The sequence below is a fragment of the Squalius cephalus genome (genome assembly GCF_949319135.1).
Source record: "Squalius cephalus genome assembly, chromosome: 16".
Taxonomy (NCBI): domain Eukaryota; kingdom Metazoa; phylum Chordata; class Actinopteri; order Cypriniformes; family Leuciscidae; genus Squalius; species Squalius cephalus.
In genome coordinates, this window is record NC_137137.1 from 36,213,527 (window position 1) to 36,237,914 (window position 24,388).

The window sequence follows — 24,388 nt, forward strand, 5'->3', positions numbered from 1 at the left end:
TGTCACATGACAGAAGCTGTATTTGTTGATCCCATTAAAGCACCGTTAAAAAGGTTCATAATATTCATATAATTAAATTGTATATTAAATTATTTTATCACTGTTGGTAAGAATAATACGTTACCTCGCAAACATCATTCTTCCTTGTTTTTGTAATTTTGTCTGTTTTTTATAATCTAAAAACTGTTAAACAGAAAAATATCCTAATAGCTGCTCCCGTTTCTGAATATTGCTGGATCAAGTATTGATCTAAATAGTCTTTATAACGAAGTACAAAAAATCATGACACTTGTTAATAAAAATAATTGTTTGTATACAATTTAATAATATATAATAACGTGTTGTTTCAAAATGGATGAGGAAAACAGCGCCTTGAAAATCTCTGCCGCTCGTCAAAACTACAGATGTGCGTCTGTCAAACGAAGGAAGACTGAAGGAGTTTCCAATAAAGGCAGAAAGAAAGGTAAAATAAACATGTTACGTCTGTAAAGTATTGTTTCCACGACTTAAACCCTAATTATCATCCCAAACATTTAATCTTTCACTCTGAGCATTAAATCACATAATCACATATTATTTATTTATTTAAAACACAAGATTATCAGCAAGAACCTTTTACATCCATTTATTCCAATGAACAAATGATCATTTCTCCTCTATAACTGAAATAATTATTCATTTAGTCTCATGTTGAACAAACACTGAGAATGTGCAGAATTTACTGCTTAGTGATTTGATGTAATACAAGAAAAAATATGATATATAATCATATATAATTATGATGCAAAAAAGTTAGAAATTAATAAACACACATTGACTGAAATAATCGGGTAAATGTCAATTATCCTGAAAACATGAATGTTAAAACGGTCTCTAATCGGTCTAATTGTGTGAAGTGGAATATAAATGAAAACTTCTTGTCTATTGATCTGAGTGTTGCTGTAGTGCTGGATATCAGTCATGTGATCATCACGGCCCAATCACAGCCACTGTACTGATATTCAGATCAACAGCACTCTTACTCATGTGATATGGATTAAATATTGGAAACATGATGAAAGCAGGAAGATCCAGATCTACAGGAGTGACGTTTACTGACTATTGACCGGTAAGATCCTCAGAGAGTCACAACAACAGAAGAATGGAAAGAGTGTGTGAGTGAAGGTGGTTGTGAATGTGTGTAGATGTGTGTTAGTTACAGGATCAGAGAACGACACCGTTCCTCCGTCATAGTCCAGATTCACTCTCACACGATCAAGCTTCTGTTTAACAAGAAAACCAGAATCTGAAGAATCCTCCTCAAAAGACATTTCGTCCTCTTCAAAATCCTCTTCATACTCCACACTCCAGACATCAGTGTTGAAGAAACCCCATCCCTTCCTCTGGTTTGATGCTGTAGTTACTCCAAGAGTCCAGTATAAACTCTCTTTAACCTCCACATCCCAGCAGTGTGTTCCTGAGTTAAAACCCTCTGAACCCAGAACACAGGGATAACAGTCAAATCTCTCTGGATTATCAGGAAGAGTTTGATAGTTCTCGCTGTCTCTCACACTGGTCAGATCATCAGACAGGACGAGACGTGGATTCGCAGTGTTTGGGTCCAGAATCACAGGAGCTGATGAGACACAATCAACAGATGCTTTTATTCTGATCTTCATATAATGATCAAGAGTGAACCCAACACAGATTATTATGAATTATGACACTCGTCCTGTTGATCAAACACATTTTCCTCTGATCACTGTCAGTGCTGTTATTAGTTTCACACTCGTTTTTATCATCAGCGTTTAACGGCATCAACTACAAACATTAAATATGAGATTCAGACATTTGTGTCTATCAAGAGAAACTGATACTTTGGGAAAGTTAAATAACAATAAATCACTGAGATCTGTTGAGATTTCTGCTGTAGATGAAGAACTGTAAGTGTGTGTCTGATCTTCAGCATCTGATCATCTTCATTTTATTGGCTCTTATAGTCTGTGTTTTGTTTTAAATAAGTTTATTATGACTGTCTGTTGTGTTTGATTTACAATCATGAATCACCTTCAACACTTCCTAGCCACGCCCTAGCAACCATTGTCGAGCACCCTAGCAACCCAAATCCAAAGAGGGACATCTTGTAATCTGAATGTCATAGAGGAGTTGTCGTTGGTTTATATCATTCATACTGGCAAGCAGTCTTTGAAGTAACATAATTGGCAGCTGTCAAGCCCCTCCTTAGCAACTAAACAGAGTACCCTAGCAACTGTTCAGCAAGACCTATAACTCTGCACCAGAACATCCCTAGTGAAAAAAAAGTATGCTAAGTATACTTGCAGCCAGACTAATTGTCAGTATACTTCAAGTGTGTTAATGATTAGTTAACTTGAAGTGCGCTATTTTGGATAATTTTTTTGTACTAAGTGTATTTTAGTTATAATTAAATTATACTAAAGTATAACTTTGTGTATTTAGTGTACTTTTTTATGCTAAATTGAGACAATTTCAAGTATACTTAGTACACTTTAAGTACATGCGTATTTTCATGCTTGATTATATTAAAGCATACTTTTTTGTATTACAAGTACATTACAAATTAATTAAGAGTGTCTTCCAAACAAACAAGAAATATACCATAAATATATTATTTTTGAGTAAAAATATACTTTCTTCCCCAAAGCTTGTCAGGGTCATTACAATAAATAACATGTAAATTCAATACCACACAGATACACATAATGAACTCAAACAGTGTTTATTAAATCCTCACAAAGTTTTAGCATTGAAAAACAGAACAAAACACACCATGTAATACCGTGAGACACAAAAGGCGTTTTCTCCTATAGACCCATAATACACTAAAACACAACATAAATTCACAAAATACGTCAATTTTATTAGCTTGATGTAATCCAAATCTTTAGAATCCATACGTTGTTTGCAAGAAACAGATCCAAATTCAGCCCTTTATCCAGTGATCCTCATCTCCACTTCTCAGCAGAGACCGTAAACGTCAATCCCGCGCTCGTGGTGAATTCAAATTCAAAAATTGCGCCCGAACATGCGCTACGACCATGGTTACGACCAGGGGTTAAATTGGGATTTATTATGTGGGGGGGCTCTCCCTAGGGGGGTCCGGGGGTATTTTTTGAAAAATAAACTATCAAATGGCATTTTCTGGAGAGTTTTGTGCAAAGAAATGGAGAAATTGAGTCTTACATGATATGTGAAAAACTGCAAGGTTAAGAGCATATTTGCATTGTTGTAGTATCAACAGGTATTAGGACATTAGCCTACTGTTAATCAGCAGTGGTGGAATGTAACGAAGTACAAATACTTCGTTTCTGTAGGCCTACTTTACTTAAGAAGAATCAATAGTGCATACTTTTGACTTTTACTTCGTTACATTTTGCAGCAATTATTATACTTTCTACTCCACTACATTTCTACAACGTTTCGTTACATTTTCTGATCGGTTTTTCCCCTGCCAAAACAGGGATTGAAAAAAATGTCCTGTTTTCGGTGCTGATGAGGTGGTGACACGTTCATGTAAGGGTGGCGCTGCCAATAAAGCACCTAAAAGCTGTCACAAAGAACCGGCAAAAGTAATGATTATGAACAGTGGCGGCTGGTGCTAAAAAAAATTGGGGGGGCACAACAAACTGAATTATTAATTCAGGACTGAATGTAGGCTTATTGCTAAATAACAATTTAACAGTGATAATAATGTAGCTATCATTAGCCTAAAGTTTAGCTAAAACTTCAGCCGGTAGGGTTGGGAAATAGCCAATTGCCAAATAAATCTGAATTTTTGGGCTAAATGGCAATGTATGGTATAATCTGAGTATTTAATTATTATTTTTCTATTTGAATAAAAAAAACCCTGTATTTAATTTTTTTTTTTAAATATTTAATATCCTGATCAATATTGTCCTACAAACAATGTTCATATTGAAGGTTATAAAAACAAACATAGTGTAACCTTGCTGTCTATCTGCAGTCTATCCAAAAAAGGGGTCAAATCACATTACATTCTAACATTGCAACATTACAATCTAAAAACAAAATAATGCTTTTTAAAGAAGTAATTTACTAAACTTAAAAAAAAAAAAAGAAGCTAATATCATAAAAGTACACATGTAGGTTTGAAATTCTCTAGCACATTTATGTTCACCAACAACAACAAATATTCAACAACAAAATGTTTTAGCTAAATATATTTATAATTTAGTGCTAATGTATATTTTAGTCAGAATAATTGCGCTCCTATTCTATTGCGCTCCGTCTGTTCGGCGCGCATGCACGCGGCGGCGCTCGTTCACGGAAGTTTAGCTTGCAGAAAGCTCGCCCACTCATGACAGCAAACTGGAAATATTGACTTTCTAACATTTATAGATGGAGAATATGTCCGTGAAATGTAAGTTATGCACTGAGAAAATTATTGGATGTCACTTCAGCTTATGGCTAAATATTATTAGAGGTATATTTGTTTCCACCAATCGCTGCACAAGTGAAGTTTACGTATGATGACGAAAGCACGTTAGTGCGAGCCCTCCCGGAACCCATAGAGAATGCATTGCAGTGCCTGGAGTTCGAAAAAAAAAATCTTTGAATGCAAGTCTATGGGAAGACTCTGGGTGATTCTCAGCCAGAGTGAAATCGCCCAAAAAGAGGCGGTACTCCACAGAACGTGACTTGGCGCTGATTGGACTATATCCAGAGGCAGAACAACAGTGAGTGACTGCTAGCGTAACTCTGTGGTTGAATGCATAGACAGTAAAAGAAATGGACACAGCGACCCCATTGGATTTAACGGAGACAAAGTGAAGTCAATTAGAAACTCTTACTTCCTGGGGGTCGAGCGTACTGCGCAGACTCAAACTGAGCTTGACGACGTAGATGTGACGTGAGCAACCCGTCTGTCTTCTAGTAGCTGTGTCAAGAGAAATCTGAATCATTCCCTTCCGAAACTTGCAGAGACGGAGAGTGTGAGTAGGAGGTGTCCATGAGCTAGGAGCAGGAGAAACTTTTGCTGTGTATTCTGATTAATTATTTTGTCACTTTGTCTCCACGTCCCCCCGATTGCACGCGAGCTTCTCCTCCTGTCCATATGGTAATCTCTCTACTGTGCGACAGAGAGTCGCGTGGTTATGACGCAATCGTTAGCCTATTTTTACAAAAATTGCTTCTACGGGGCCATAACGGAAGCTACAAGGTAATGAAGCCTTTCATACATTTTCGTGTTTCTTTAGAAATAAATAATGGACAAATGGAGTCTTTAAACGCCTCAGATGTGAAGTTATTCGCTGTCAAAGTGACGCCAAAATGAATGGGAGTCAATGGGATGCTAACAGCAGGTGGGGGTCCGCTAGCCAATGGCGGCGCCCGGGGGTACCTTCAAAATAATAGAAAACCCTGCCCCCCTGGTTGAATAAGATAGTGATTGAAAAAGTCCCTTTCACACTTTGGTGGTGCGTCGCCCGATCGCCCTAATGAAGAAACCGCCGCTGATTATGAATATGTAAAATATAGCAAGTAGACATTTTAATTGTTTATTAATAAACAAGTGTTTTCTGTGTCGGCTGCATAGATGAAGTTGACGATGCTATTCTCGCAATCTTCGCAGTAGTGAACGCGCCAGAGAGAAATGCACATTTCATACGGATTAGGCTACTCAAGCAGCGGTCTGTTTTCTTTTGTTTTGAATTGTTCTGTTTAAAAGAAGACCTGCCAAGCTTATAGATATATTTATCAGGTCTGTCAGGCAAGTAGGCTCCCTTATACGCTGAGTTTTGGTTCATTTATGAGACGAGATTCCAGTTCATTCGCCGGCGCGTCCGTGTCGTGATTATCTATTGTCTATATACTATATTTACTTCTTATTTATTAAATCATCCAGGCAATTGGTTGATGAAACATTGATTAAAATTAAGATACAATTAATACAAAACGAAATTCATTTTAAAGAAAGGCTTTGTGCTTTCTGTTTGAGGTCTCAGTGAAAGTTTTAAACAGTGGTTTAGTGCCACTTTCAGAGCGGTCCCGTCCGTAACATTGTTTTTTCCTCCTAAATGCGAACATGAAAAATAAAATAAAATGAATATGTTATGTTCTGTGGAGAGCCAACCCTTCTTCATCCGGTGGGTAGTATTACATTGGTTTGCAGTGTAATTCACAGAATTACAAAAAAAATATTTTGCCACCTAAAAGTTAAAGATTTTTTATGTCACGTCCATGGCATGTGTAGCCTATTTCCCTCATATTAAATATAACACGCTTGATTACACTTTGTATTACCTTGTTATGATAGTGACCCATACAATGTGCCAAGCATTTTTTACCTTAAATGTCATTCAAGGCCAGTGCACTTTTTGTACAACCAACAAACTTGACTAAATTGATCTGTTGCTGCAGCGGCGGCCAGCAGCTCGGGTTTTTTTTTTTTTTTTTTTTTTTTTTCAAGGCAGTAGATCGAAGGTTCTGGAACTTTTGCGCGCTTCCACATCCCGCGCAACTACGGATCTCCCAGGAACATTCATTATTGCTGCGTACATTTATCCGTGTCGGAGTTCTGAGTAATAGCCTAGATGCGCATGGCAGCGCGAGCGGTGCGCGATCATGGTCGATTGACAACAAGATCAAGCAGCTGAACAAGAATACGGCCGTGTCCCGATTGTTCTCATCTCAGCTCCGCCGAGACAAAATAGACATGCCATTTCAAAATCTTTCAGTTATAATCAGAAATATGTTTTCAAAAGCATCACTTTCATCAAATTTTATGTGACATAATTTCCAGTAGGCAACTGACTGCAAACGAGCAGGCTTATGTGCCGGGGCTGAGCCCCGGAGAGCCCCGGCCCAATTTAACCACTGTATACGACATGTTTTACGTAAGTGATATCAAACGCTCATTGGCTCTCGCATTCTTCGTCACAGATTGCGACATGCCGTGTTTAAGATGGTGTACTAGATTTGAAATGGAGAAGCGCGCGCGCCTTCACAGAGCGAACAGCGAACCGAAACCGGATTAACATTTTCATGGATTAAATTCTGCTCTGTAACGTTACCTCATACAAAACTATTATATACTGCCAGAGAGGACTGCGACACATCGTCATGTGAACGGCTTTTGGTACCGGTTTTGGCATTTTCTCAATAAATAAATGATTGTGATTGTACGTGTCTGTCGTATTTTTTACAGTCTATGATTAATACCTAACAATGAGACCAGACTGGATGGCCGAGTTGTGTGTGGCCTTTCAACGCATTTATCATATGTTTTATTACTTTCTGAAAGTAGCAATTAAGTGAATTGCAATCATGAAGAAATACACTTAAAAAATTCCATAATTTAACAAAGTATACTACAACTTCAGGTTATTTAATAATGTAGGCTACTTTGAAAGTATACTTTCAATGCATTGTTACAATGATCATTTTCAGCACATAGTTAAAAAAGATTCATAAAATATATTTAAGAAAAGTGCAAATAAATATACTTATAAAAAATAAACAGAACTTTCACTTCACGTATATTTTTGTAAAATATATTTTTTAGAATATATACTAAATTACAATTATTTTAAAGTGTGTTAAAAATTGTATTGTGAAAATAGTCAAAAGTATGCTGCTAATATACTTTTTTATATTTAAAAATAGTACATTTTTTATTAGTATATTTGCAATGTACTATTAAAACAGGGAATATATTACAAATACAATAAAGTATACTTTTTTTTCACTAGGGATTGTAGAGACATGGTGGTTGGCTCCTTTAACTAATGCTAGCAAACAGAACATCCTACACATGCTAGCAGTGAATAGCTACATGCAGTTAACGATTAGATAAGTGTTAAAACATCAAAAATGCTAACTAAAAGACTATGCATGCTAATCATGTTAGCACAATTCTAACAACATGTTAATAATGCTAGCATTATGTTAGCATCTTGCTAAAACATGCAAGCAACATGGTGATTGTATTAGCATCATGTTACTAATTCTAACCATCTAACAAACACCAAACTGTTCTATCTATCTATCTATCTATCTATCTATATATCTACAGCAGCGGTCCCCAACCTTTTTTGCGCCATGGACCGGTTTTATCTCAGACAATATTTTCACGGACCGGCCTTTAAGGTATGGCGGATAAATAATAATAATAAATAAATAAATAAATAAATAAATAAATAAATAAATAAAAAACTGGGGTATTTTTTAAATATAATAGCCTAATAAACGTGAATCCAATGTGTAGGCTTACTCGCAATTTTATTAGCAGTGTACTCGTAATATCGCGCCTAAAGACAACTGAGAAAGCCTGAACACAAACAAAATGCCCCCCAAAAGAAAAAAATCTCCATGTTTACGGTGCTGATGCGATGTAAGGGTGCGCTGCCAATAAAGCACCTAAAAGCTGTCACAAAGAAACGGCTAAATTAATGATTATGAATATGTAAAATATAGCAGGAGACATTTTAATTGTTTAATAATAAACAAGTGTTTTCTGTGCAAAGATGAAGTTATGCTGACTCGATCTTCGCAGTATGCCTAGTGAACGCGCCAAAGAGAAATGCACATTTCATACGAATTACATATAAGCAAAGAACAGTCAGTTTTCTTTCGTTTTGAATTGTTCTGTTTAAAATTAGACATTTCAAGCTTTCTATGTCTCAGGTCTGTGAGGCAAGTAGGCTACCTTATACGCTGAATTTCGGCTGATTTATGAGATCAGCTCCAGTTCACGCGCCCGCGCCTCCGTGTCGTGATTAAATATTTTCTATTATATTTACTCCTTATTAAATCCAGGCAATTTGGTTGATGAAACATTGATTAAAATTAAGATACAATTAATACAAAACGAAATAAAATTTAAAGACAGGCATTTTGCTTTCTGTTTGAGGTCTCTGTGAAAGTTTTAAATCAGTCTTTTAGAGCTGCTTTCAGAGCGCTCACGTCCGTAAGGGAGAACTGTCCCGTCCGAAACAATTATTATTATTATTATTATTATTTTATTTATTTTATATATTCTTTCTGTGCGGCCCGGTACCAAATGTCCCACGGACCGGTACCGGTCCGCGGCCCGGGGGTTGGGGACCTCTGATCTACAGTATCTATCTATCTATCTATCTCTGTCTGTGTCTCTGTCTATCTATCTATCTATCGATCTATCGATCCATCCATCCATCCATCCATCCATCCATCCATCTATCTATCTATCTATCAATGTCTGTCTATCTATCTATCTATCTAGCTGTCTATCTATCTATCTATCTATCTATCTATTGTGACGAGTACCCCGAGGACTCATTAGCGTCACCCTGGAAACAGACGAAAGGCCCATGCCCATGCATGCCCTCGTCACAGGCTGATCCATCAAGCATCAAGGCAAGCATCATCTATCTATCTATCTATCTATCTATCTATCTATCTATCTATCTATCTATCTCTGTCTGTGTCTATGGGCCCTATTTTAACGATCTGAAACGCAAGTATCAAGCGCGAAATGCAAGCAACTTTGTGGGCGGGTCTCGGGCGCTGTTGCTATTATACCGGCGGGATAAATGACTCTTGCGCCCGACACAAATCTAAAATGTGTTGGCCTGAAGTAGCTTCATTACTCATAGGTGTGGTTTGGGCGTAACGTGAAATAAACCAATCAGAGTGTCATCTCACATTCCGTTTAAGAGCAGGCGCGCTTGTTCCATGGCGGATTGCTATTATAACGGCGGATTTGCCAGTAGCGGTTCACAGCCGAGGAGACCAACGTTCTCGTCAGGGCCGTAAAACACAGAGAAGTGACATTGGGGATGGAGAAACACACCCAAATTAGCTTCGGTTAAACAGGCGTATAATAATTTGGATAAATGTGTAAGCTAGATTTATGTCTATTTTTCACATCTTCATGGACACAACAATGATTTCCCTCATGTGGAATATTTTTACTTGTAATAATGTATGATTTGCAAAAATGAAAACTGCTGCTTCTGTGTAGATGAGAGAATCAAAGTGTATGTGCAAGGTGCACACGATACATTGATTATGCCAAGCATGCGCCCTTAAAATAGCATATGAATAATGCGCCACTGACTTTAGTCTAGGTTTTTCCTGGTCAGTGGCAAAATTGTTTTCTAAACCTACAAAATAGCATCAGGGAACGTTTGCGGCGAAACACGCCTCCTCTCTTCGCTGCACCGCCCCCGGGAGCACAAGTTCATTCCCAAGTTTACCGGCGTGCGTCTGTGGAGGGAAAAGTCCGCTGTGCGCGGGTGCAAAATAGGAATGATACATGCGTCGGGGTACAAAGTCAATTGCGCTGGGTGCAAGATAGGGCCCTATCTGTCTATCTATCTCTGTCATGAAGAGCCTCTAACTCTCCACCCATCCATCATTTCCAGCTCAGATCTCCTGCAGTCAGACTCACTGTTTTGGACGATGTCCTGCATCTTCTTCCAGACTCTGAACGGCAGGTTGCCCAAGTATCGTGGCACATGAATCAAAGCTCCAGAAGCCATCTGTGGATCCGGCTGTGAGCTCTGGACTCTGGAAGAACATTCAGGAGTCAGAACTGCAGTGGCTTTGGATCAGAACCAGAGAGACCAGAGACAGGAGCAGATCACTCACCTTTCCACTGAGACTGGAAACTCCTGCAGAACAAACACACCATTTATCATCAAGAACTCAATCAATCATCAATCAATCAACCAATGATCTGAAATCAGACCTTCAGAAAGCAGACGTCATTGGCTTTCATCATCTCCTCCATGTCTTTGATTGTGTGTGAAAGAGCTGAGATGTGTGTGTTCATCTCCTCCAGCTTCTCCTTCATCATCTGCTTCTTCTGCTCCTCTTCCTCCCTCAGTGCAGTGACTGTAGCTTCTTCTTCATCTCTGAGAAACTGATGAAGCTTCTCAAACTGCTGTTTAATCTGACGCTCTGTGTGCTCAGCTTGAGACTGAAATCAAAGCACATTCTCTTCAATCATCTCAATCGACACACATCATTAATATCCAAGATAATCTCGGATACCTGACATAAAACGGATCCAGAAGCAGACTGCTGCTAGTCATTTACAGAAATAATAAACTGTTATCCATTATATCAAATCATAACTGTATATAGTGATCCAACAGCTGTAATGAAAATGACTCTCGTTTCTGTTTCCTCACCTTGATGTGTTGAACTGTTTCCTCAAACTCTGCTTTAATTTTTTCATTGTGTTGAAGTTTCTCTTGCAAGGACTCCAGTGCTGTATTGAGCTCCTCCTAGAATTGAACAAAAATACATTAAAACACCAGATTACAGTGAAGAGAAGACAATACAGTGACATGATCATATAATGCAGTGAAAAAGTATTTGCCATTTTACAATGATGTAACGACTGAGTGCGAATCAAACGCAAATGAAGCTTCCAGGTGTTTTGTTCAAACATAACTCCACACAGAACTCAACATTCCAGAACCATAAAAGAAGGCTCCAGCCAACTTTTATGGCCAACTAATGGAAGAACTTGTCAATGTGAGATGGTTTTTAAAAGAATGATTGGTTCAGAGATGGCACAACTCAGTGCTCGATCAAGATAACAGCAGAAGCTGCTCGAGCCCATGACAGAGATACAAAACAGACCATCTTCTTCTTAAGGACCTCTGAATGACCCAGAGTAAAATCTCTCCAAACCACAGAAAACTGAGATTTACCCCATAACAATACATAAAATCATTCCAGAACAGTTTTCCATGGACTTATAATCAAACATCATGCAACCACATAATTCTGTTGTTTCACGAGTTCACATCTACATATAATTATTACGGTAAAGGTTATGCGTATTTGGCGTGCTGTCCGGGTGGAGGGCTCCGAGCTCGGAATTTCTGCCCGAACCCAGAGTACTCCCCCCGTTGGTAAGAGTAGATGGAACTAGAAGTGAGGAGATGGAACTAAAAGTGAGGAGATGGGGTGGAGGTGGGATGCTGAATAAACTGTCAAGGAACAGAGGTGGGTTCTGCTGTTATTTATATTGTCCTGAGTTGATTACTGATTGATCTCCACTTGTGCTAATTGGGTTAATTATCTGCACCTGCTCCTCCCGAACCTTGTTAATAAAACATCATTTCATGAGTTCACATCTACATATAATTATTACGGTAAAGGTTATGCGTATTTGGCGTGCTGTCCGGGTGGAGGGCTCCGAGCTCGGAATTTCTGCCCGAACCCAGAGTACTCCCCCAAAAAAGCAAAAAGAGCAAAGGACAGCCGCCAGACTTAAAGGGGCATTCCACCCATTTGAACATTGTTTTTTTATTTAAAGTGGGTCATATATGTAGTCGAAATGTAAAATAAATTTTGCATTTGGTGCCTTCGTGACCGAGGAAAGACAAAAAATAACTTCAGGACGCATTTGTATGAAAGACAACAACTCCCACAATGCACCACATTGCACAGCTCCGCAAGCCACTCCCACTAATCCAGAAAGCGCATATCTGCCTATAAGAGAAATCACTCTTCCGTCTACAAGGCTAGCTACCACCAGAGCTTGAAATTCATTTCACATTCACACAAAATGTCTAGTTAGTTGGCGAACTCATTAGTGCATTACTCCTCGTTTGTATTTCTTTCGAAAAGGTGAATTATTGCATGGTACCTGGATGTTCAGTCAGAACATATGCGGTGCGAAACTAGGATAGTTCTCAACACAAACGTACGTGTCCTCGTCTGATTCAGAGATTTCGTCCAGGAGAAATTGTCATCGTTGAAATTCTTTGCCGCAGACGGACTCTATCTCTGTGTTCGTAGTTGCATCTTACAGTCTATGAGTTGCATCTTACAGTCTATGAGTTGCATAGTGAGATCACCGGCGCCACCAGTCCGCCCTAACTCGAGCCAGTCCGGGCTCCTCGTCCGCGGCAGGCAGGTCTTCTGCCTCGGCTGCTCTTTGCTATAATGCGGCTTGTAAAGGTAGCCACAAACACCTGATTCAAGCATCAGACTTTCGAAATCCTCTTCTTCTATATCATATTGAGCACTCTCCTCCGCTATTGTCATTACTTTACATCTGTCTCCACAGCGCCTGTTAGCTTAGCTTCAAACAAGATGGAGGATATTGCTTTCAGTTTCAGAGAGTAAAGTCCCACCCACTGATCTGTAATAGGTCTGTAGCGTGAGCGGGTCCCGCCCCCTGGGAAAGATGAGGAACTAGTGCTTGTAGTCTCAACAGAAATCCCCCCCTCTTACACTTCCTCCTACAATGACGCAAAATGACGATTTTTGCGTCATTGTAGGAGGAAGTGTAAAAGGTAAATAACGGATTTCTCCCGTCTCAGGGGAAAATGAGAGAGTGTTGCACGACCATTCAATAGTATGACTGGGTTTCTAACAATGCAAAGCTTAATGCAAATGGGTAGATTGTCCCTTTAAAAGCCCCCCAAAACGCAGAAATTTGGCGGGCTGGCGATTTGAGAATAAGCCTGGTTGCTTGAGGGCCTGCTGGCTCACGAGTGGGGAGCAGACGTAATTTGGAACAACCAGTCGGGGGAGGCTTGCGTTGTTTCTTGACGGGAGCAGCTCATGGCGTTGGACGGGCGAGCCATATCTGCCGATGAATGAGGAACAGCATAATTTATGCCGCCTGACCAGGAGGGCCTGTGTTGCCTCTGGCGGGAGCAGCTCAATGAGCAGCAAGATTTGGGGGGGGGGGGGGGGGGTGAGATCAAAAGACGGCCGACCGAGAGGGCCCATATAGCTTCCGACAGGAGCAGCTCACGGCTTCGGGCTGGTGGGTCCTATCAGTCGACGGCGGAGTGACAAATTTTGGAAGCCCAGCTGGGAGACTTCTTGCTGTGTCCGCTGGGAAATCGGTACCTACTGGATGGGAGAGAGGAAACATAGATGAATGCTACATCCGCTGGGAGACCAATGCTCGCTGGATGGAGAAAGAGAAAACAGATGGATGCTACGTCCGCTGTGAGACCAATGCTCGCTGGACATAAAGAGGAAACGGAAAAGAGGAAAATGAGTGTTTGCCCGGGAGATTTTCTCACACTGCATCCGCTGTGAGACCAAATGCTCGCTGGATGAAAGAGAAAACGTAGTTTTGGGAGTTTATTTTTAGTCCATCGCCTACCCTGAAGTCCGTTTTGCAGAGATGGACTAAAAATGAACTCCCAAAACTTATTTAAAACGTATTCTAGAAGATGAATTCTTCAAATAGTGGTAGAAGAGGCTATGGTGCTGGTCCTTCAAGAGTCACTCTCAATCTGTCTGTCTATAAAGCCTATAAAAAAACAGTCTTCATGTATTTCACAACATTTCAGCTTGTGATTCTTATTAAGAGGGGGTCATTTTTTAGGATTCTTTACCTAACCCAAGTCTCTGAGCCCCTGACACCTTGCTCTTCTGGAGACTCCAGGTAGGCTGCAGTTCTGGAAAATGGTGGTGCTGAAGACTAAAGGGTTCCTGATGGTTTCACACTTAATTCTTCACCATAATTCTTCATTATTTTGCAGTTAATATGTGTCTTTTCTTCTCTACCTGTTTTTGTCTGACCCTGCTGACCCAATGAGCATTTCACTGTCCAATGGTCATGCCTTAACTGCAATCTTTAGTATTACATTAGTATTGTATCCTTCTCATGGGCATTTAATAATTTTTGACTTTTCAGTCTTTGTTTAATCTCTTTTTTGGTTTATTTTATCTGTAATAGAAAACTTGCCTAATAATTCTGCACACCTGAAAATAAGACATTTTTAATTTCCAGCCTTCATGAACAATTATATGTCACTTATAAATGATTAAATACAAAATTAATAGTAGTTATTAAGATTAATATGGTTTGGAATTGGCAAAATGTTCCTGGAAATAAAATATGATCAGAAAATCAACGTGCCTAATAATTCTGCACGCACTGTACAAAAAACGCCTGGATTGGACTACACCCCTCTACATCCTGCTTTAGTGACATCACCAGAACCGTGTTTAGACTAAACTCCGCCCACAGGAACACAGGCGTATTGATGGCGAAATGTCAACAGACGGTTGATGTTTATCTATAATCGGATACCGCAAAAGTTTAATTCGAAGTTGTTAGTTTGCTCTGTCCATTTCACCACGGACTGTTTTTCTAACCTGGAATAACATCAAGCAGGGAAATAACCTTCTCTCAGCGTTTCATACTGACGAAGGGGGCAATTTCAACTATATTCCAGCAAGCGGTAAGTACAAGTAGTGATTTAATATGGAAGTAGCGATCAACTTCACATCGTTTCTCTTAGTAGGATGAAAATAATCTTACTTAAACTGTGATTAATATACAGAAAGCGATCACAGAACAATCCCTTTCCAATCGGCCAAGCTGTGACACACAGCGCGAGTTTATCTGGACACTTGCCAAAACTCGTTATGAAATCAATGACGCTGTTACACTGCACAACGAAGCTCTTACTGTATTTATATGCCTCATGTTTGCATTGGTGAAATCATTAGTGAGTGCAGAAACTGCGTTGCAATGATAAGATCTTCATTCACGCGATCAACAGGCTGTCATCTGCTCAATGCTCATCATCACTGCAATTTTCTATGTGATTGAAATAGATCTAAATACTCCTACTGTGCTTTGTCTAAAACTTCTCACGATTCGTTAATCCCGATAGCTGTAATAGTAAAAACGTATAATAGCTGTAATAGTAAAAGTTTTCCAGATAGTTCCACATGTAATGCCAGATATTTCATATGCAAGCATTTCAGCCAATCACAGCAGAGGGCGTTTACACTGAAGTCTCACAGCAGACACGCCCCTTCAAACAGGGTGTTCAAACCAGGGAATGAAATCAGGCTAGGAAATATGCCTTTTACTTCTAAATTATAACAATTTTTGATCTAAAAAACATACTAACATTATAAGGGCACCCCTGGAAACATGATAAAATAATAAAAATAATCCATGGAATGGGACCTTTAATTATGAATAGAGAAGTCCTACAGAAGGGACATCACTGCTGCGGCAGTAGAAAAAATTAGCTGGAGAAACAGAGCTCCTGTGGGAGCGGAGGAGACATCACTGCTGAGACATTGGAGAAAAATTAGCCAGAGAAACAGAGCTCCAGTGGGAGCGGAGGAGACATCACTGCTGCGGCAGTGGAGAAATTAGCCAGAGAAACAGAGCTCCAGTGGGAGCGGAGGAGACATCACTGCTGAGACATTGGAGAAAAATTAGCCAGAGAAACAGAGCTCCTGTGGGAGCAGAAGAGACATCACTGCTGCGGCAGTGGAGAAATTAGCCAGAGAAACAGAGCTCCAGTGGGAGCAGAAGAGACATCACTGCTGCGGCAGTGGAGAAATTAGCCAGAGAAACAGAGCTCCAGTGGGAGCAGAAGAGACATCACTGCTGTGGCAGTGGAGAAATTAGCCAGAGAAACAGAGCTCCAGTGGGAGCAGAAGAGACATCACTGCTGTGGCAGTGGAGAAATTAGCCAGAGAAACAGAGCTCCAGTGGGAGCAGAAGAGACATCACTGCTGTGGCAGTGGAGAAATTAGCCAGAGAAACAGAGCTCCAGTGGGAGCAGAAGAGACATCACTGCTGCGGCAGTGGAGAAATTAGCCAGAGAAACAGAGCTCCAGTGGGAGCAGAAGAGACATCACTGCTGTGGCAGTGGAGAAATTAGCCAGAGAAACAGAGCTCCAGTGGGAGCAGAAGAGACATCACTGCTGTGGCAGTGGAGAAATTAGCCAGAGAAACAGAGCTCCAGTGGGAGCAGAAGAGACATCACTGCTGCGGCAGTGGAGAAATTAGCCAGAGAAACAGAGCTCCAGTGGGAGCAGAAGAGACATCACTGCTGTGGCAGTGGAGAAATTAGCCAGAGAAACAGAGCTCCAGTGGGAGCAGAAGAGACATCACTGCTGCGGCAGTGGAGAAATTAGCCAGAGAAACAGAGCTCCAGTGGGAGCAGAAGAGACATCACTGCTGTGGCAGTGGAGAAATTAGCCAGAGAAACAGAGCTCCAGTGGGAGCGGAGGAGACATCACTGCTGAGACATTGGAGAAAAATTAGCCAGAGAAATTGAGCTCCTCTGGGAACAGAGGAGACATCACTGCTGCGGCAGTGGATAAACTTACCTGGAGAAACTGAGCTCCTGCGGTGTGTGGCTGAACAAAGGGAGAAGGAGAGTGGGGCTTGGCGGCCGATGCTCGACTTGTGCATTAATCAAGACGCAAGTGAAAGGAGGTGAGAGATGAAATCCTTATAGGATTATGCACGTCTGAAGTTTAAGTGGCCGAGCAAAGATAGCAGTTCGCGTTTAGAACAATTTGACTGTCTGGGAAGTTCATTTAGTGAAGTTCAAAATAGACGGCTTATGGTAAAAGACAAAGCTTTGCATAAATTTGGGCACCTTGTTATTTATGGTGAGGTCTGACAGTGGAGGAAACTGGGCGCGGCCCAAGCTCGCTGAAGGCCTACCGCTGTGGTCTGATGCTGGAAGCGATTTGGTGCAGTGAGATGGTGGTGTTTGTCGAGCGAGGTGAATCCTGAGCTTTGTGGGCTTTACTTTGCCTATTGGCCGCTTTGGGGGCCAGCGTGGACTAGGGCTGTCGCGATAACTGCAAAATTGTAAAACCGTGCTACTGAGAAGCCAACCGCAGAGGAATGCAAGTAACCGTAGCAACCGCTATTTTTGCATGTTTTCTTTTTTCATAAGGCAACACCCTTCTTGTTTTGAACTTTGCTTGTGTATTGAATGTTAAATAAGTTAATAATGATAACGAGACTGTTTTTATCATGGTGATTTGTACTGAGGCTTCATTGATTTGCTCTTAAGACTTAACAGACAGTGAATGAGAGAGATCGACTGAGCGCGTGCGATTACCTGCGTCTGTCTTTGAGGTCAAGTCAAGTCATATGCGTGAAAAGCTTTCCGTGTCCAAGGAAAGCGAAATATTTGTCGTGTCATCCTCTTAACGTTTAAGGGGATTTACCATGAATGGCATCAGCGACAGCGCTGGTCGGCATTCCACAGCGCGAGGAAGCCGCGGGAATCAAAAAGCAGCGAGTCACGCATTGAAACAATGCCATTTAAGCGTCAGCTTCAGCATTACCCATGCGACGCATTGCTGGTCAGCTCAGCCTTGAAAAGTGGAGCTTAACAACTTGTTTCATTACTATCTTTAAAATAATCTGCGTTTTTTAACGTGTTCGTTGAATGAACGATTTAATGATTCACTCAAAGACAGTCCATTGCCGTAACAATGTAATGCACGCTGATTGACAGCCTTCAATGCGCAGAGACGCTGTTTAGTTTCGGTTACATTGGTAACTGAAAATGTAGGCTACTCGTTTTTGCATGCTGACCACATGGTAAAACCTATTTATAGCGACAAATAAATATATCTAAATAAATAAATGGCGATAATACCGCGCTATTGAGCCACTCAAAATTACCGCAAGGGAAATTCCTTCAACGCACAGCCCTAGCGTGGACTTCGGAGAGAGGTTGGCTGATTGCAATGATACGCTTCATCCTTCGCGAGAACTGAACATCCGAATTTATCAGCGCTTGCCTCAATCCTATGACTGTCCACTTCCTAAGGTGGAATTGTTGGGACGGCCGAACGATTGGAAGACGCTGGGGAAAAATTTTGAAGTCAAATATGGTGAATAAACTGTCAAGGAACAGAGGTGGGTTCTGCTGTTATTTATATTGTCCTGAGTTGATTACTGATTGATCTCCACTTGTGCTAATTGGGTTAATTATCTGCACCTGCTCCTCCCGAACCTTGTTAATAAAACATCATTTCTACCACTTATATGCATGTTTAATAAGCTTAGATCCCATGTTAGTCATTTAATGGTTATAACTGTTAGATGTTTGAATGAAAGTGTGTTGTGTTTCATATCAGTATGATCGTATGCTCGTGATTCAAAAGATGGCTTGATTGAAATCTGTGTGAAATGTTTTGTATTCTTATAATAGGAATGATGTCTAAACTGTGGCCTCTGCACTCTCTGCAAGAGCTTGGAGAGTAAGGAGATCCCAGATAACGCATGATTTATGATAAGACAAATAAAGCCAGTGTCTAATTGGTCCGATCTCTTCAGGAGGTTGGACAAACTTTTGAGTTTAAAATCTTAGACTCGAAACAAAGCTTGCATGCTCTCTCTCAAGAAAAAGTAACCATGTAGACGCGCAGAGACAAAGAACCCAAATCAAGATCAGAAGAACGGGTTCAACAGCTTCATTCAAGCCATCTAACTACTCTTGTCTCAATTTTCTTTATTTTCTTAGTTCTCTTATTTTCCGTTGTGAGTCTCGGTTCTAAGTTAAGTTTTGCGGCAAGATTTCAGTCCACGTTTCTTCTGCAAAGCCAGCTTCAACCAAGACTTTCATTCATCCGCCAACACACCATGTGATTGGCCGCCCCAGACATCTATCCCAGCACGAGGACACCAGCCAACGAACTCGGGAAACCCCCTTTTACAACGACAGAAGGGAATCCCCAAAAGCAAAGACGCAAGTACCTCCAGACTCTTAAACTGAACTGGTGCACTGATATAAATTTAATAACCTGCCTAAAACGATAGAAGGGTTAAATTAATGCTTGATGGTTCGTTCAGGTTATGTCTTAAGTGCATAGAAACTTGAGATTTCATAATTTCACTCTTAAACTCACTCTTTCCTCACTCTCTTCCTTTCTGCAACTCGTATGAATGTGTGTGTGCGTGTGTTTGTGTTAGATATTAGTTTTAGTCTATGTGTTAGAATAATCAATAAAGTCTTGTTTGTATTTTAAGGAGAAGTGTTACTTGTGTTATGTGCTTACAAATTTAATGTCTTAAACTGCTGATCTAAGTTACCTTGCTAATAAATAGTGTTTCACTATAGTTTGAAAAATGTATATCCGCTGCAGAGCGGATGGTTACGGCCGGTTCAAATGAACCCTGAACGAGTCATTTGCTCGGTCGTAATAAGTGATTCTTTTGAATTCCCTATAAATTGATTAATAATTCCTTTGAGCTAAATTAAATTGTCAGAATCACTCTATTAACGCTACAATGAAGAGAAGACAATACAGTGATATGATCATATAATGCAGTGAAAAAGTATTTGCCCCCATCTAATACTAAATTGATTCAGAAATTAAAACCTACCATAAAAAAAAAAGGCAACCTGAGTAAACACAAAGTACAGTTTGTAAATGACAATGCTATTTATTGAAACAAAAAAGTTATCCAATACCAACTGGGCCGGTGTGAAAATGTATTTGCCCCCGTAGTTACTAATTCCTCAAATCTATCAAACTGCATTTATAATGTAGTTCAGCTGGACTAAACACAACCAGTCCTGATCACTGCAGCCCTGTTCAATCAGATCAACACTGAATACTGAAGCCTGATTGGTTCACGTCTGTGCGCCTGTAAAGACAAATGGCTTTTCAGCCCGCCAAAACGGACGGGGCAGACTGCCTATTTAAAGGGATAGTTCACCCAAAAATGAAAATTCTGTCATCATTTACTCTCCCTCAAGTTGTTTCAAACCTGTATGAATTTGTTTTTTCTGCTGAACACAAAAGAAGATATTTTGAAAAATGTCTGTGACCAAACAGTTGATGGACCCCATTGACTTCCATAGTATTTTTTTTTCCTACTATGGAAGTCAATGGGGTCCATCAACTGTTTGGTTACAGACATTTTTCAAAATATCTTCTTTTGTTTTCATTAGAATTCAAACGTGAAGATCATCTCCTCGCTGTCTCCAAAGAGAAGAAGATAGGAGCCTTTCTGCTCACCATTGAAACAAGCCTCAACTAGCGGATTAACGGCTCTTCGACAGCTAAAGCTGACTTGCTGCTTCTCCTCTGGGCTATCCGGCAACTCTTCAAGAGACAATGTCACTATTAAAAGAGCAAATTTGAGCGACATTTGTTGCAAAATGCCGTGCCACGAGTGTTGCTCCTGCAGGGCTCCCTGCTTCCCTCATCTGGAGCGCGTGCCATGGTTTCATTTGGCGGCTCAGAGGAGGACTTTGATGACACTATGTCTCTGAATTGGAGGACTGAGCAAACTCTGTTATAAGTCATGGTGCGCTCCCTAAACATCATGCGTCCACTATTCCTCTTCGTCTGCCCTCAACTTGTTTGTCGGTGTGGAGGAAAAAGGGTACTCCAAGCTTCCCCCATTGGGAGAGACCATCCGCGCATCTCTGCGTAAAGCTGCCCATCCCTCTAAGCCGTGCAGAACTAGATCCTTCAAGTCTACCAGGCCAACCTTCTCTGCACGATGGATGAAACTGGTCTTGACCCGACAGCCTTCAAAGAGCTGTGCAAAGTCTACGGCCCAAGCGATTGGTCGTGCCATGGCCAGTTTGGAGGACCACCTTTGGCTGAACCTGACGGAGATCAAGACAAGACAGCCCTCCTTGACTCCCCGTCTCTCTCCCTCGGGTCTGTTCGGTTCTGCAGTGGACGGCATCGCTGAGCGTTTTACAGCGGCCCAGAAGTCGTCATAGATGATGAACCACTTCAAATAAAAAACCTTTGCACACACCTTTTGCAAAGAGCATTCCTCCTCTTCATTATCCTATTGCAAGCATCAGCCCCCCACCACAGCTGCGACTCTTCAACCCCTCGCCGCCCAGAGCCAGGCTTGGGAAGCTTTTACCGGCATGTCAGATTGGGTTTTAGAAATAATCAAACGGAGTTACTCGCTCCAGTTCTCTCGCAGGCTCCCCTGCTTCAGGAGTGTGACTAACACTTCAGTCTCGGACATCGACGCTCACGTCCTCCGAGCTGAAGCACAAGCTCTTCTAGCGAAGGGCGACTCAGGCTTTTACAGACGCTTCTTCCTCATTCCAAAGAAGGATGGCGGCCTCAGGCTCATCCTCGATTTGAGATGTCTGAACTGCGCTCTGGTAAGACGGCCATTCAGAATGCTAATGCTAACTTTAAAACAAATCCTCTCACAGATCTGATTGTTTTTTATCAGCAGATCTGGAGGACGCATACTTTCATATCCAGAGAGCCTCTCATCACAGTTCTTGAGATTCACGTTCGAAGAGGCTTACCAAAATAGAGTCCTACCATTCTGACTGTCTCTTGCTCTGCGCACTTTTATGATATTCATGGATGCAGCCCTCTCCCCCTGAGACAGATGGGAGTTCACCTCCTGAATTACCTCAATGATTGACTGCTTTTAGCCCAATCGAAGGAGGAACGATCAATAACCAGATCGTTTAGTAACTGGAACGATCAGTGTTTGTGACTTGTTATGATTCTTTACATGTGAATCAAGAAACATTTGTCTTACCTTATATGATGAAACCACTTCACTGATGGGTCTGAATTTATGATTGTCATGTTGTTTTGAATCTCTGCACACTAAACACACAGGCTGTTTGTCCTCCAGACAGAAGAGTTTGAGTTTCTCACTGTGTAAACTGCAGATCTCCTCAGACTCTGATGAACGCCTCTCATTTCTCTCCTTCAGGAACGACTCACACAAGTTTTTTAACGCAAGATTAACTGGAGGATCAGATCTTGAGGATCTTCTCCTGCAGACAGGACACTCCTGATATTCCTTGGTTCTCCAGAACTGTTGAAGACACTCTTTACAGAAACTGTGACTACAGGATAAAAGAACAGGAGCCTTGTAGATTTCATGACACACAGGACAAATATAATCATCTTCAGCTGCTGAAGCCATCTTCCCTGTTTGAGCTCCAGCAATCTAAACTTACTTTCACTTTCTGATCGACGGTTTCAAAAATGAATCACCATGAGAATCACAAAGATCAGAAACAAACTTGTTCAGAAACAAACTTCTCAAATTCCTCTGTGAAGTGTTTCCCTTCATACTCCACTGATCGCTGATACTTTATTGCTTTTGTCGAGACAAAGTCGGTATGGCAGAAAAGAGAAATAACAAGTCAGTCTCTTCCCGGTTAGTGTTGTAAGAGGGTGGAGCTTCTGATCAAGTTGGTTTGTTGAAACAGGTCAAAGAACAACATCAGGATTTCTTTAGATAAAATTAACCAAATCTAAGCCTATTCAAAATGAACTTGCATTGAAACGTTAAGATATAACGCTAAATTCTTGAATTAAACACAAAAGAACCATAAAAATATTCAAATATTAAAAATAAAAGATCTCAAAACCCTTACACGTGTTTTATTTATTTCTATTCTTTATTCGTCACAGAGTTTCTCCAGGGTCTGTCATGCTCCCTCTCTCTTATAATGATTTCTTCTCATGCTGAAGTTTCAGTGATAAACACTCCTCTGTTTATCTGCTGATTGTCAGTGTTTGGAGAAACAAACAGATCAACAGATTAAAAGTCCTGAATAATCAGGAGAAACGGAGATGAGACAAAAGTTTGTCTCTCATTGATCACTCGTCAACACCTTTATTAACACTTATTTAGTATTTCTTGTTAATTATGAAAAATATATTCCCTTTATTAGCATAAAGACATTTCTAAAGATAATATCAGAAAACACTTCATACACGCTATACATAGATGAAGACGGACAGAGACTTAGCCAGAACTCAGGGTATATAAGCATGGATAAAACAAAGGAAATTAATGAGATAATTGAAACAGAATAAGGCCCTGTTTACACGAGAACGCTCCCGGGTGAAAACGTAAAAATATTTTATCAGATGTGCCTTTCGTTTAGACGGCGACGGCGTTTTTGGGGCTTAAAAACGCAAAAAAGTGAAACCACCCTCCAGAGTGGAAATCTTAAAAACGCTCCACCGTCGCGTTCCCATCTAAACGGTAAAAACGCAAAAGTCTGCTAGACAGTGAAGGCACCGATCAGTGCTTCACATTGCCACCTAGCCGCCTGGAGTGCATACTACATTGAATTTCACACACTTTTGCGTCACCGTATGCACGCAGATTTCACCCCCATAACGCTCGTCTAAACGCAGAATAAAAAGTGATCACTTTTGCGTTTTCTCTTCAGATCGTTTCCGTGTAAACGTAGCCTAACTAATCAATCAACCAGGGAAAGTAGGTCATGGAGTAGAATAATACAAAGAACCATGGGAAACGTAGTCAAAACAAGACATACATCTTACAAACTAACTCTGGATACTGGATACAGTGTGAAATAATGCCAAATAGCCCATGATATATAGTCAAGTTGTAACGATCAGCCAATTAAGTTGAGTTACAAAAGTTAAAATGGGGTCAGATTTACTGTGAGGAATTGGGTGTTAAAAGAATGAGACACAAACTGTGAATTTGCTGCTTGACCAACCTAAATCTGGGTGAGTCTTACCTCTGTTTTAATTTAATGTTACTTTAGATAAGTGTACGTGGGAAACCACGGCTTGGCCAATCCAAAGCTATTATAAGAGAAGTAATGTTAAAAATGCAAATATACATTTCCGCTGAACTGAAATGGCAGCCACGGTT

General features: G+C 40.6%; 1 protein-coding gene across 1 annotated transcript; it reads right to left on the reverse strand.

Moving 5' to 3' along the window:
• Positions 1 to 217: 217 nt before the first annotated feature.
• On the reverse strand, positions 218 to 22,917 carry LOC307173303 (E3 ubiquitin-protein ligase TRIM35-like). The gene is made up of 6 exons (XM_079896326.1): positions 22,274 to 22,917; positions 11,154 to 11,249; positions 10,709 to 10,939; positions 10,609 to 10,631; positions 10,409 to 10,527; positions 218 to 1,615 (listed from the first exon to the last, which is right to left on the reverse strand). The coding sequence occupies exons 1-6, from the start codon at positions 22,667 to 22,669 to the stop codon at positions 1,092 to 1,094; spliced, it is 1,389 nt and encodes a 462-aa protein (XP_079752452.1). The 5' UTR covers positions 22,670 to 22,917; the 3' UTR covers positions 218 to 1,091.
• Positions 22,918 to 24,388: the final 1,471 nt, after the last annotated feature.